Source organism: Cupressus sempervirens, chromosome 9 (assembly GCF_028749045.1).
Source record: "Cupressus sempervirens isolate cs-2001-9-10 chromosome 9, ASM2874904v1, whole genome shotgun sequence".
In the NCBI taxonomy this organism is placed as follows: Eukaryota; Viridiplantae; Streptophyta; class Pinopsida; order Cupressales; family Cupressaceae; genus Cupressus; species Cupressus sempervirens.
The window spans coordinates 588,359,607-588,371,654 of NC_143126.1; the positions used below are offsets into that span (position 1 = coordinate 588,359,607).

Genomic DNA, 12,048 nt, shown 5'->3' on the forward strand with positions numbered 1-12,048 from the left:
TCTAAATTATAAAGACATAAATAATAAAAAAGAAAAGATTATTACCTTAAATTGGAAACTCGACATTTCCTGTTGCCGGATGTATTATATAGATGATACCCATAGTATTTAGGTATACTTGTACGCATAGTAACGAGAATTGCCTAAATCGGCGATTCCGCGACCCGATTCATCCTGCGCGATTTTTTTTGAATCGTGAATCGGTATTGCCAATTTCTGGGCCATAAATCGCCTGAATCGGCAATTCAGGCAATTCATGTAAAAATCGCCAAAATCGCCTTAAAAAATCGGCTATGAATCGCCCGCGGCATGTAAAAAGGGAAGTTGAAATTTTTTTTAAAATCACTTGTTTTTTTCACTTTGTTTTTGACCTATTCTCTTTGTTATAACCCTAAAGGGCCTTCTATTTGTGAAGCATGAGTAGAAGAGAGGAAAAGTGAGAGAGAAGAAGAGAAAAGAAAAGCCATAGGTTTCCAACCGGCAAGAAGGAGGAGCACCAAAGAGATCAGCAGGCCATTTGGGGAGCCCATCAATTGCTTTGGGAGCATTAAGGAGCCAATATCAACACTCCTCAACTCATTTGCAAGAGGTAAGTGCTTATTTTTTTCTTGCATGTTAGTGTATTATGCATTTTTTGTTTAATTTTTAGTGTATTATGCGTTTTTTGTTAAATTTCTATAGTTTTCAAGAATTTTAGTGTAAATCTTGAATGTTCTTTATTTTTACTAAGTTGCAAGCTAGGGTTTGTTGTTTTCTAATTTTTATTAGCTTCAAATTTTGATATTTTACATAAAAAAATTTATTGCAGCAGCCTTTGCTCTCATTTTTCGCAAATTCCAATGGGTAAAAAAGATGAATGTTGGAAATATAATGAAGAGTTTCCTGGAAGAACCAAATATCAAACAAAATGCATGTTTTGTAAAGAAAAAATAACTTCCGGGGGTATTTATAGATTGAAATTCCACATTGCTGCTATACCTGGACATGATGTTACAGTTTGCACTCACCAAACTCTTGAGGCAAAACGCGCTTGCTTAATGGCATTAGAAAAAATTGAAAAAGACAAAGCAAATAGGAAAATGCAAGTTGAAGGGTTAAGGGGTATTGGCTCCCATGTTCTCGCATCCGCAGCCGCATCCACATCTGCATCTGCATCAACTTCCGCATCCGTAGGTTGTGTTGGAGAGGGTTCTTCTAGGCCTCCTTTTTATCCTAGTTCTTCTGCTCGTGCTAGTGCTAGTGCTAGTCGGTCACATACTGAGACAGAGTCCCACACCAACCTATTGCAGCCTAGAGTGCGGAAAAACATAATGGATAGTTACTTTGTGCTCCGCACTACTCCTGGTTCCCAACCCACGCTTGAGGGCATGGGTTTGAACAAGGAGATTCACGATGCTGCCAGAAAAGAGATCTGCAAATTTTGGTACTTTTGCAACATTCCATTTATTGTAGCCAAGTAATTGATTCTTTTTTCTTTGTTTTCTTTAAAGCTAAAATTAAAAGTAAAAGTAAAACTTTAATTATATCTACTTGTTTTATAATTTGAGTCTTTGACATCTAAACTTTTATTTGTGACAGGGCTCCTTATTGGCAGAATATGATAGATGCGGTTGCTATTTGTGGTCCGGGGTTTAAAGCCCCAACTGAGGCTGAGTTGAGCAGATACCTCCTAGATGAGATGGTAGAGGACATGAGGGTTGACCTCGAGGAGAACCGAAAGGAATGGATTGCAAAGGGTTGCACCATCATGACTGATGGTTGGACCGATAGGAGGAATAGAACACTTCTCAATTTTCTTGTATCCTGTGGAGGTGATTGATCATTCTACTTTCCTACATACATTGTAAATTTTGATTTGTTGAATGCTAATTCATTAATGATCCATTTAATATTATAATTCTTTGTTTTGTTACTTGTAGGATATACCATGTTCATAAAATCCATTGATGCTTCCGCACATGTGAAAAATGCCACATATTTATGTGAGGCTATTGAGGAAGTTATAGCAGAGGTGGGAGAACAAAATGTGATCCAGGTGGTGACGGATAATGCAGCAAATTATGTTGCAGCAGGTAAACTTTTAACTTTGCAAGTTTTGAAAATAAATTTATTTGAATTTTGAAATTTGAGTTTCTAATTGACTTAAAATTGTTGTAAGTAAACTTTTGATGGAGAGGCACCCCACCATATTTTGGTCCCCTTGTGCAGCACACTACATTGACCTCATGTTGGAGGAAATTGGCAAACTTGAGTTTGTCAAGTCATGTGTGGAAAGGGCAAAAAACATATGCAAATTCATTTATAATCATGCATTTGTCCTTAGCACAATGAGGAAGTACACAAAAGGCAAGGAGTTAGCTCGCCTAGGTATCACGAGGTTTGCCTCGAATTTCATCACCTTGCAGTCCTTGTTGACATCAAGGGATGGATTGAGGAGCATGTTTGTTGGGCAGGAGTGGATTTGTTCTTCCTATGCTACGACCACTATAGGGTTAGATGTGGCGGATTGCATATTTGATTAGGATGGTTTTTGGAAACCCGCTAGAAAAATCCTTAAGGTAAATTTATTGCAATTTAACATTTAGTATTTTTCTTTTACTTTAAGTTATATTATTTTATATTTAAATTTTGACTCAAATTTTTTGTTTTACTTTATATGTAGGTCACTGAGCCCCTTGTAGCTTTGCTACGAACTGCTGATGGGGAGAAGCCCTCTATGGGCTACATTTATGAGGGCATGGATAGGGCCAAAGAGGCCATCAGAGCCCAATATGCAGGAGTGCAGGAGAGGTATGGCCCTATTTGGGACATCATCGATGGGAGATGGCAGAATCAGCTCCATCGACCCATCCACGCAGCAACTTACTATCTGAATCCGGCATTTCGTTTCCGTCCTAAGTTCAAGGCGGATGCGGAGGTTCTCACTAGCTTATACACAGTGATTCAGAGATTGAGTAGCGATGAAAATAGCGCTGCTACGATTATTGAGCTAGACCAGTTCAACAATAAGGAGGGGCCACTTTTCTCTGGCAGGATGGCCATAAATGCTCAGACAACACTACAGCCAGGTAAAAATTAAATAATATATTCAATGTTCATGAATCTAGATTCTAAACTTAAAGTTGATTATATAATGCATTAATTTTAGAGTTGTAATCTATAAATGAGACTAATTGTTTTTGTTTTTTCCTTATTTCAGATAGATGGTGGCAAATGTTTGAGGCCACAACCCCAAACCTTCAAAAAATTGCCATCCGCATTCTGAGTCAGCCGAGCAGCGCTTCTAGATGTGAGCGCAGTTGGTCCATGTTCGAGCACATCCACTCGAAGAGGAGAAACAAGTTGATAGTGCAGAGGTTGAATGATCTTGTCTTTGTTCATTACAACCTTCATCTTAGGATCAGACAGATTTTGGGAGCTGACTCCTCTCCGATCATTCTAGAGGAGATTGATCCAGAATCAGAGTGGATCACAGAGACCGTGGACCCAGTCTTCACTGAGGAAGACCGCGCGTGGGTTGACCAAGTGGATGTAGAGGCTGAGGCTGTGGCCAGGGCAGAGGAGGCAGCTAGAGAACGTTCAGGCATTGGTAGACGCACACGTGCACGCACAGACGCAGGCCCTAGCGACGTTATTCATGAGCCCATTGCCCATGCAGGGGACATGGCTCGGCGGTCCTCTAGGACCTACCTTACACGCCTTTCTCATAGGCAAACTGGATACTCAGAGGCTGAGGTTGAGGCTGTAGCAGAGCTAGAGGATGATGATGAGGATGATGAGGCTTGAGCTGGAGCCTTGTTTTTATATTTTGTTTACACTGTATAGATATTGGTAATTTGATATTGATACTGAATCACTGATAGACATATGTTTCAAACTTTCATGGATCTTCATCTTAGATTTATACATACATTTATGATTTATTGTCTTATAGATCTTCATGATTTCATCTTACTGATTCTATGATTTGAATCATTATGATCATTTGATTTTTATTTACTTCAGCTAGCATACAATTTACATTTTAGTACATAATGATAACATAGTTACGTATGTGATGGATTTTATGTTTCATGTTTATGTATGTTAGATTCTATTTGATGATGTTATAGTGTTTTTAAGTTATATTAAATAAAGGGTGCATGAAATAAGTCTTAAATTGTTAAAATCTTTACATTTAAAGGGTTTTTTCAAATTTGCCGATTCATCGGCGATTCACCCCCGATTCACGATTCGATTCGGCCGTGCCGATTCCAATACGATTCCAATTCACGTTACTATGCTTGTACGTATAAGATATACATAAATGTGTGTGCATATATACATGTTAGATTCTTAATATAACATCTATATACATATACAAATACATATATACATATATAAATACATATAGTAACAAATATCACATACAAATATATGTAAGTATTATGAGTATTATTTATATAATAGTGCGGGTGGAAATTTATCAAATTTATTATTTATTTAGGAAATGTCCATTGATCTTTATAAATATTTTTCTTTTTCTTTTTGGCCCTTCATGTTTCCCCCAAGATTACGTGTCCATCGACCAAGAATGTAACCTTCATATGCATGTCTCTACCACCATGTTTTTATTCATGCAATGTAACTCCACCTTTTGCCATTTCTCGCCTACGTTGGCCAACCATCCTTCTATTTATTTTCCCATCATAGTTGATCATGCTCTTGCTCTCGCAGCTTTCTAATTATTATTACCAGTCTGCAGTTACATGTTTCCTTGAAACATACAATATCAGCTAGCAATAAATGCAACACTGCAATAACAGTTAAGAGCTCTCATTTGGGTTATTGATTGCCTATTTCATTAAGAGATTCACATCCGAAGTCCTTGTATCATGTCATTTTTTTTATTGTATTGATTAATGTTGTTTTCTTGATAATCAGGTGGTCCAATTGGACCATGTTTCTTTTCCTATGTGATACGAACTAGATTGAGAATGTTATACCAGTTGTTCTGTGAGCACTTTAGGCTGATAAAGGCCTCTATTATACAATGATTTACTTCTGATAATTCAATTGTCCATGTCAAAGAAATCGGTGGAACATACACTTTATATTCCAGAATACATTGACAATGCATACGTCGTTGAGATTATGGAAGATTAATCGATCTTTTCTTCCTTTCTTTTCCTTCTTTGCAATATGACTACAACAAAAATTCACCTACCTAACTGAATATTTATAAAGTGACTTGGAAGGATTGGCTACGCTAGATCAAGGATAGCCAAGAATGGTTGAAATGAGTGGTGCGGTCCATGTGATATGGACAACTTGATAAACCTGCAAGTTAGGAAGTTGTATCAGAGCATGAGGAATTAATGAATAACTAAAAATTATTAAAGCTAGTCAGCTCATAGTGGGAACCAGGTATTAGTTGGTTTGTCAAGTCAACCAGTGGATGATTAGGCACACAGTGTACTTGAAAAATCCCTGGCAAGGGTAGGTTTAGTGCTGAATGATATTGCTATAGTTACTAGAGGTCAGGATAACTCATATCTAGATGGATTGTCTATTGGAGGTACCCGCAGTTTAGTAGACTATGTAGTTGACAACTCAAACACCAAAATGCTCAGGTGGCAGGACAAGATGGTGTACATGGGACTTATCCCATCCAGGGTTGGGTCGTTCTTAGTAGAGAATTAGTGGGGATTACACTAGGTCTATGGTTAGGAGGTTAAGCCTTTGCCAATGTTTTTCCTCTCCTCCAAATGACTAGACTTGCATAGAGAAGACAAATTCCTATTTCTAGACAAGGTGTGATCTAAACCTTGATAGTATTATGTCATTTCCTTCCGTAACATCTTATTTCAGTTCAGCTGTGTGCGTGCGTGTGCATGTGTGTGCGTGCATGTGCGCGTGTGTGTGGGCGTGTGTGGGCGGGCGGGGGTGTGTGTGCGTGCGTGTGTCCGTGTGTGTGCGTGCGTGCGTGCGTGTGTCCGTGTGTGTGTGCGTGCGTGCGTGTGTGTGTGTGTGCGTGCGTGCGTGTGTGTGTGCGTGTGTGCGTCCGTGTGTGTCCGTGCGTGCATGTGTGTGTGTGTGCATGTGCGTGTGTGTGTGTGCGTGCGTGTGCGCGTACGTGGGTGTGTGCGTGTGTGTGTGGGTGCGTGTGCATGTGTGTGTGTGTGTGGGTGTGCGTGCGTGCGCGTGCGTGTGCGCGTGTGCGTGTGTGCGGGCGTGCCGGCGCGCGCATGCGCATGCGCGCGTGTGTGTGGTTACTTTCATGTTTTCTTATGAAATGGTAGTTCGAAATTGCAATTAGATTTATTTTATTTAACATGTGTAATATAATTAGTTAACTCTTCTAATTATTCATTCTAGCATATCAAGATAGTTAAATCTTCCATTTGGTTGTTAAGCTCTTCTCATGAAATTACAGTTAGCCAATTAATTTATGTTGTTCCTTTCGTGTGAATGGGTAGCTAGCTTGTTCTATTCGATTAAAGAAAGGTTATATTAACATTTTTATTCTTTAGAAAATTAAGTCATTACATATGGTATCGAAGCTTTGGGTTCGACATTGAACCTTGGTTCACCATTAACTTAAAAATAAACTAGAATTGTTTGAATGAGAGCAAAATGAGGACCCCAATGACACCACAAAAGAAACCCCCATCACCCAATTCATATCTTTATAATTAAGAACATGCCTAGATTTGATTACTCATTCTACTCTATGCCTAGAGATGATGAAACATTAGCTCATGCCTTAATCAGAATAAAAAAGGAAAGAGTCAAATGAACTCCTGCCAAGAAGGCAATCATGAGAAACAAAATTATAAAAGTCTGAAATTCAAAGCAAATTGATCCACTTATGATGTATCATGCACCTTGTACAGGGCAAACTAAGCTCAAATAAGGAAAAAGACAGAATACTGAGGGATAGGGTATCTGATTTCCTTGAAGAACAATATTGAAACTTTGTAGTCATAGTAGTGGGTAAATTTTGTAATAAATGAAGTTGTAATTGCAACAGAAAACCCATTATTTTATTTTTATTTGGAAATGGAAATCAATAAAGGAAGTGTTGAAGAGAAAATGATAATGTTTATTTACTTATTCTTTTATTTTTGTAGAGACCAACTTTATTTCAAGAAAACTTGATTCAAATACAAATGGCAAACAATGAAAATAACAACCAAGCACAAAATGAGATATCAAGGGAGGATAACTCACAAGGTTTCATGGACCAACTTGTTCAAGTACTACTTGATAGCCAGGCTCTAATGGAGTGAATGGAAAAAAGAATGAATGATCTGTTAAAACAACTTGGGGAAGGACATGAAGACACCCAATCCTCACCCCTTCCCAGAACTGAACCAAAACCATCCACTCATAGCAAACAAGAGAAAAGGCCAATTCCAACTCAGCTAGAAATTCAAAAGAGGAATCAGATAGCCAGTGCATTATCCGCTGACATAAAGAAAATTAAACCTCCAAAGTTTTTAGGATCCGAGCCTGAGGATGCCGCTAAGACATGGTTAACTAAGATGGAAATATACTTCAGAATTAGGAGCTTTTCTAAAACCTCAAATGTTGTTTGAGGAATATATCAGCTTACTGAAGAAGTTGTTACTTGGTGGGAAAACAGTAAAATGGAGTTGAATCTTAAGACCGCCGATATTACTTGGGACAAGTTTGTCAGTGTCTTTAAAAAAGGGTGGTTACCCCAATCCTTCTACAATTAGAAAGTATTGGATTTTCAAAACCTTAAACAAGGGGACTGTCGATGAATGGATACTGGGAAAAGTTCACTCAAACTATAAAGTTTGTCCCTACTTGCCAAGAAGATGGAAACTTCAAGATTAAGAAGTTCACCATGAGGCTGAATAACAGAATTGGGGGAGTCATTGATGTACTATCACCCTGAACCATGGAGGAGGCTCATGAAAAGGCTATTAGACAAAGAATAAAAATTGCAAACGGATGATTCCATCCAAGACAATAAAGAAAAGGCAAATTGGAGTTCCTCTAGTTTTGACCAAGGAACTCACAAAAAAGGTTTAAGAATTTCAAGGCCAACAAACCTGAATATAGGGGAGACAATAGTAATGATTTCAATGGCAATTCCAACATTAATAATAACAGTACGGGAAATGAAAAGAAGAGACCAGCAAGGGATTGTTTTATCTATGGTGGAGATCATTACACCAATCAATGTCCTAGTAAAGGCATGTCTAATCAGCAAGCACGTCCTCCATTACCACCTAAGGAAATTGCTTTTCAGCAAACAATCAATGCAGCAATGCATATTCATCAAGCAGAGCACCAGTTGGGTCCTATAGAAATTCCACGTGAGATATATGAGAACCCTATTTTTATATTAATTGATACTAGAGCTGTTGAATGTTTTATATCTCTAAAATTGTTAAGTAGGTTTCCAAAAATAACAGGTTAGATGGCAAACCCTTGGACTGTTGTGTATGCAAACCAATCAAAAGGCTTGGGTCAATCAATGTTTGTTTTTGGCTTAGGTAGAATTCCCAATCTTTTCAATTGAGGTTTACCTATATGTAGCCCCTCTGGGATCCTATGATATCATTATGGTAATTAATTGGCTTAGCAAGCATAGGGAAAAACTGGATTGTGTTGCAAAAATAGTGGAATGCTCAAATGATAGGGGAAACCCTGTAGTTATTCAAGGGGTAACATATGAAGTTAAAACTCATCAAATATCAGCCATGCAGCTTAAGAGATGAAGAAAAGGGTGTGAGATTCATGTAGTAAACATAGAAGATATGAATGAGATTCGAGAAAAGGTTTATCAAGATACTTACACTTTAGAGGACGGGGATATCAGAGAGGGAAGAAAGGAATCATTTACAAAAAGGTATCCTTACCTTAGGAACTATCAAGATGTGTTCCTAGAGGAGCTAGTTGGACTAACTCCTTTTAGGGTATTCAATTTTACCATAGATTTGGTGCCTGGAGCTGAACCCATATCCAGAGCATCTTATAGAATGACTACCACAAAATTGATGGAATTGCAAGTTCAGTTGCAGGAATTATAAGATAAGAAGCTCATCCGCCCTAGCATCTCTCCTTGGAGAGCCCGAATATTGTTTTTTAAAAAGAAGGATGGAACCATGAGGTTGTTCATAGATTATAGAATGCTTGACAAGGTCACCATCAAAAATAGATATCCACTTCCCCAAATTGATGATTTTTTTTATCAAATGAGAGTAGCATCAGTATTTTCTAAGATTACCTTAGATTGGATTATCATCAACTCAAGATTAAGGAGGAAGATATTCATAAAAAAACTTTTAGGACCCGTTATGAGCACTATGAATTCATAGTCTTGTTCTTCGGATTAACCAATGCCCCTGCAGCATTTATGAATCTTATGAATAGTGTATTCCAAGATTGTTTAGACAAATTTGTATTGGTTTAGACAAAATTTGTTTGGGAAATTGTCTAAATGCTCTTTCTACCAAAAGGAAACTTAGAATTTAGGGTAAAGGACTCTATGTTAGTTTGAAGGTGAAAGGACTCCAACATTTAGTCCCCACGTTACCCCATTTAAGATTATACATACCGAGAAAGCAAATTATGCAATATGCAAATAAAAATTAGGTACACCCACAGCTTAATGAGATGCTAGCTGCTGCTACAGAGAGTGCTGGCGGTATGCTGCAGCAGCATAAAAGTTTCTATTTCCACATAGCAGCATCAAAAATACCGCAGACAATGTGCCATGGCTCAGTTAATATTTTTAATCCCAACATATGGAATTCTTCAAACATTTCAGAAAAGGGCTACTAAATTCTCTCGAAATTTAAGTGAGTGCACTTCATCAGGAATCTCAGATGTTTTAAGGAGAGATGAAATAAACCAAGAATTCAATCACAGCCAAGGCCAGATTAATTAATTGTGTACAGAAATTCTGAATCCATATTGGAAAAAAGAAAACCAGTTCCTGAACTACAAAGGCGCAAGTATTGAAGTGGCAGAGCATCATATCACGTCTTGCATAGACGTAGGTGATGTATAGGTTATTAAAAGGGCCTGGCAGTTCAAGCGGCAGGCCATCCTTGTGCATAGTCATGATAAGGCCCTAAGAGTAGGAGTCCTAACTCATCTGTACAAAATTAGGAATGTTTCAGGCATCAGTATGAGCAATGCAAATATAATTTAACTCTACTGGACTCCTCGGAAGATAATTCTATCAGTATTGCACATCAATTGTTATACAGCGCACTCATTCAACATAAAAATAAATCGGGTATGATAGCAAAATTCTAAGAAAAAATCGGGCGAAGTTGCAGTTGCGTGCATGGCTCAAATCTTTCTTTAATGGGTCCTTGTTTCAGTGAGATTAAAGCAACAAGCATGTACATGTGCATTCTGTAAGATGTGCATCGAATTGTAGTACTTATGAGGAAAAATAAGTATAAATTGCAGATACCTGCTTGTTTTTTCTGGGAAGAAGTGCCGCTAGTTTGAAGAACCTCCAAGTCGACCAAGCCCAAAGACATCAAGCCGAGAGTGAGTCCAGACATAATGCCTCCAAACATAACGAGGAAAGCTGAAATCCCCGCATACACCCACCACCAAACCGATCCGAAACTAATGTCGTGCAGTACAGATGCATCGGCCATCAGATTCATTCAGAGATAAAAAGCCGAAAAAATATGATAATATGTTGAACAGCTGATACGGTGCAGAATGCCATCAGAAATACAGGGCCTTTGCTTCATCAAACATCCCAGGCTGCACCTACCGTTCTTCAAAAATCCATCGCTCAGCACAGCAAGAACAGTCAAACGTAAGGGCCCGTTGGTTGGTGGCATGGGAATTGAAAATTAGAATAGAAAATTGGAATGAGAATGGGAATAGAGAATACGAAGAGAAAATGGCAATTCTATTTCTTTTGGTTGTATAAAATTGAAATTGGAATAAGGTTAAGTTTATGTTTTTATTTATTTTTGTTTAATTTTATTTGTTTAATTTTATTTGTTTTAATTTATTATTTTTTGGTTTTTTTTTATAATAATTATAAAGAATATGTATTTTTATTTTGTTTTATTTAATGAAGATAATAAAGAATTTAAATTATTTCATTGTTTAGTTTGGTTAATAGAAATTAGACAGTGTAGTTCAAACTATGTGTCAAACTGAAGAGAGATGCAAATGCAATCTTATTCTTACACTATGCCTTTACCTTTGAGAGATGAACATCATTTCCTTGTCAACGATTTTCACCAGGTACCTATCTTAAGTTTTCATATGGCTATTTCTTTCAAAACTTTTTTTGATTCTTGTCTTTGTAGATACAAATGACCTACTTGATCTAATAGTTTGCAATAGGAATTTTTATGAACTATTTCATTTCTTTTAGATTGTTTAATATTGTACAATTCTTGCATGATTTGGGTACGTGTTTCATTTCATCCTCGCATAGACTTGGTTATTAACTCTGGTTTGAGTTGAAGCAACACTAAGATGATTAATGAGTGTTTAGAAGCATCATTTGGTATTGTGAAGACACATTGCAGTGTTAAGAGTTTTCATAGTGGACTCATCTTCCAAGCAACACTGGAAGCTACTAAAGTTCTTAGTTGTTAAGCAGCAACCTAAGCCAGTGGCTAACTAGTCGATCCAATCACATTTATTATATTTTATTTATTAAATAAAAAATTAGAAACCGTTGTATAATAATTTTGATATTATTTATTAAATTATAAAAAATGATTTAATTGGAGAATTTAGTTGGCTCAATAGATGTTGCTGCAACCTAAATGTATACAAGACCTTGATTCATTCTATTGGGAATCGTTGAAGCGTAGATGTCTTTTCATAAAGCATTGCAAGCTGCAACATAGTCCTTCATTAGTGACTATTTCCAATCTTATGGAAGTCAAGTTATTTTTTAGCATTGCAACATTGAACATATAAATGAGGTTACGTTTAAACTCTACTTTTAGATTTATATTACCAATTTCCTACTGATATTTTTGACAGTCTTTCCACCATATGCATTATGTTATTTTGTGTTTCAACCACAACTCA

General features: G+C 37.2%; 3 protein-coding genes across 4 annotated transcripts in view; 2 read left to right on the forward strand and 1 right to left on the reverse strand.

Annotated features, from left to right (window-relative positions):
• Window positions 1–10,706, reverse strand: part of LOC149540055 (DUF21 domain-containing protein At4g14240-like) — a 215,133-nt gene extending 204,427 nt beyond the window's left edge. For both annotated transcript variants that reach the window (XM_089801251.1, XM_089801250.1), the window contains exon 1: window positions 10,445–10,706. In XM_089801251.1, coding sequence (XP_089657377.1) covers window positions 10,445–10,646 — 202 coding nt within the window. In that variant the 5' untranslated portion in view covers window positions 10,647–10,706. The remainder of the gene's footprint in view (window positions 1–10,444) is intronic.
• On the forward strand, window positions 267–1,460 carry LOC149540056 (uncharacterized). The gene is made up of 2 exons (XM_089800281.1): window positions 267–589; window positions 812–1,460. The coding sequence occupies exon 2, from the start codon at window positions 840–842 to the stop codon at window positions 1,458–1,460; it is 621 nt and encodes a 206-aa protein (XP_089656407.1). The 5' UTR covers window positions 267–589; window positions 812–839.
• LOC149540057 (uncharacterized) lies at window positions 1,471–9,801 on the forward strand. The gene is made up of 3 exons (XM_089800282.1): window positions 1,471–3,068; window positions 3,200–3,348; window positions 9,613–9,801. Exons 1-3 carry the CDS (start codon window positions 2,717–2,719, stop codon window positions 9,799–9,801), a joined length of 690 nt encoding a protein of 229 aa, XP_089656408.1. The 5' UTR covers window positions 1,471–2,716.
• Window positions 10,707–12,048: the final 1,342 nt, after the last annotated feature.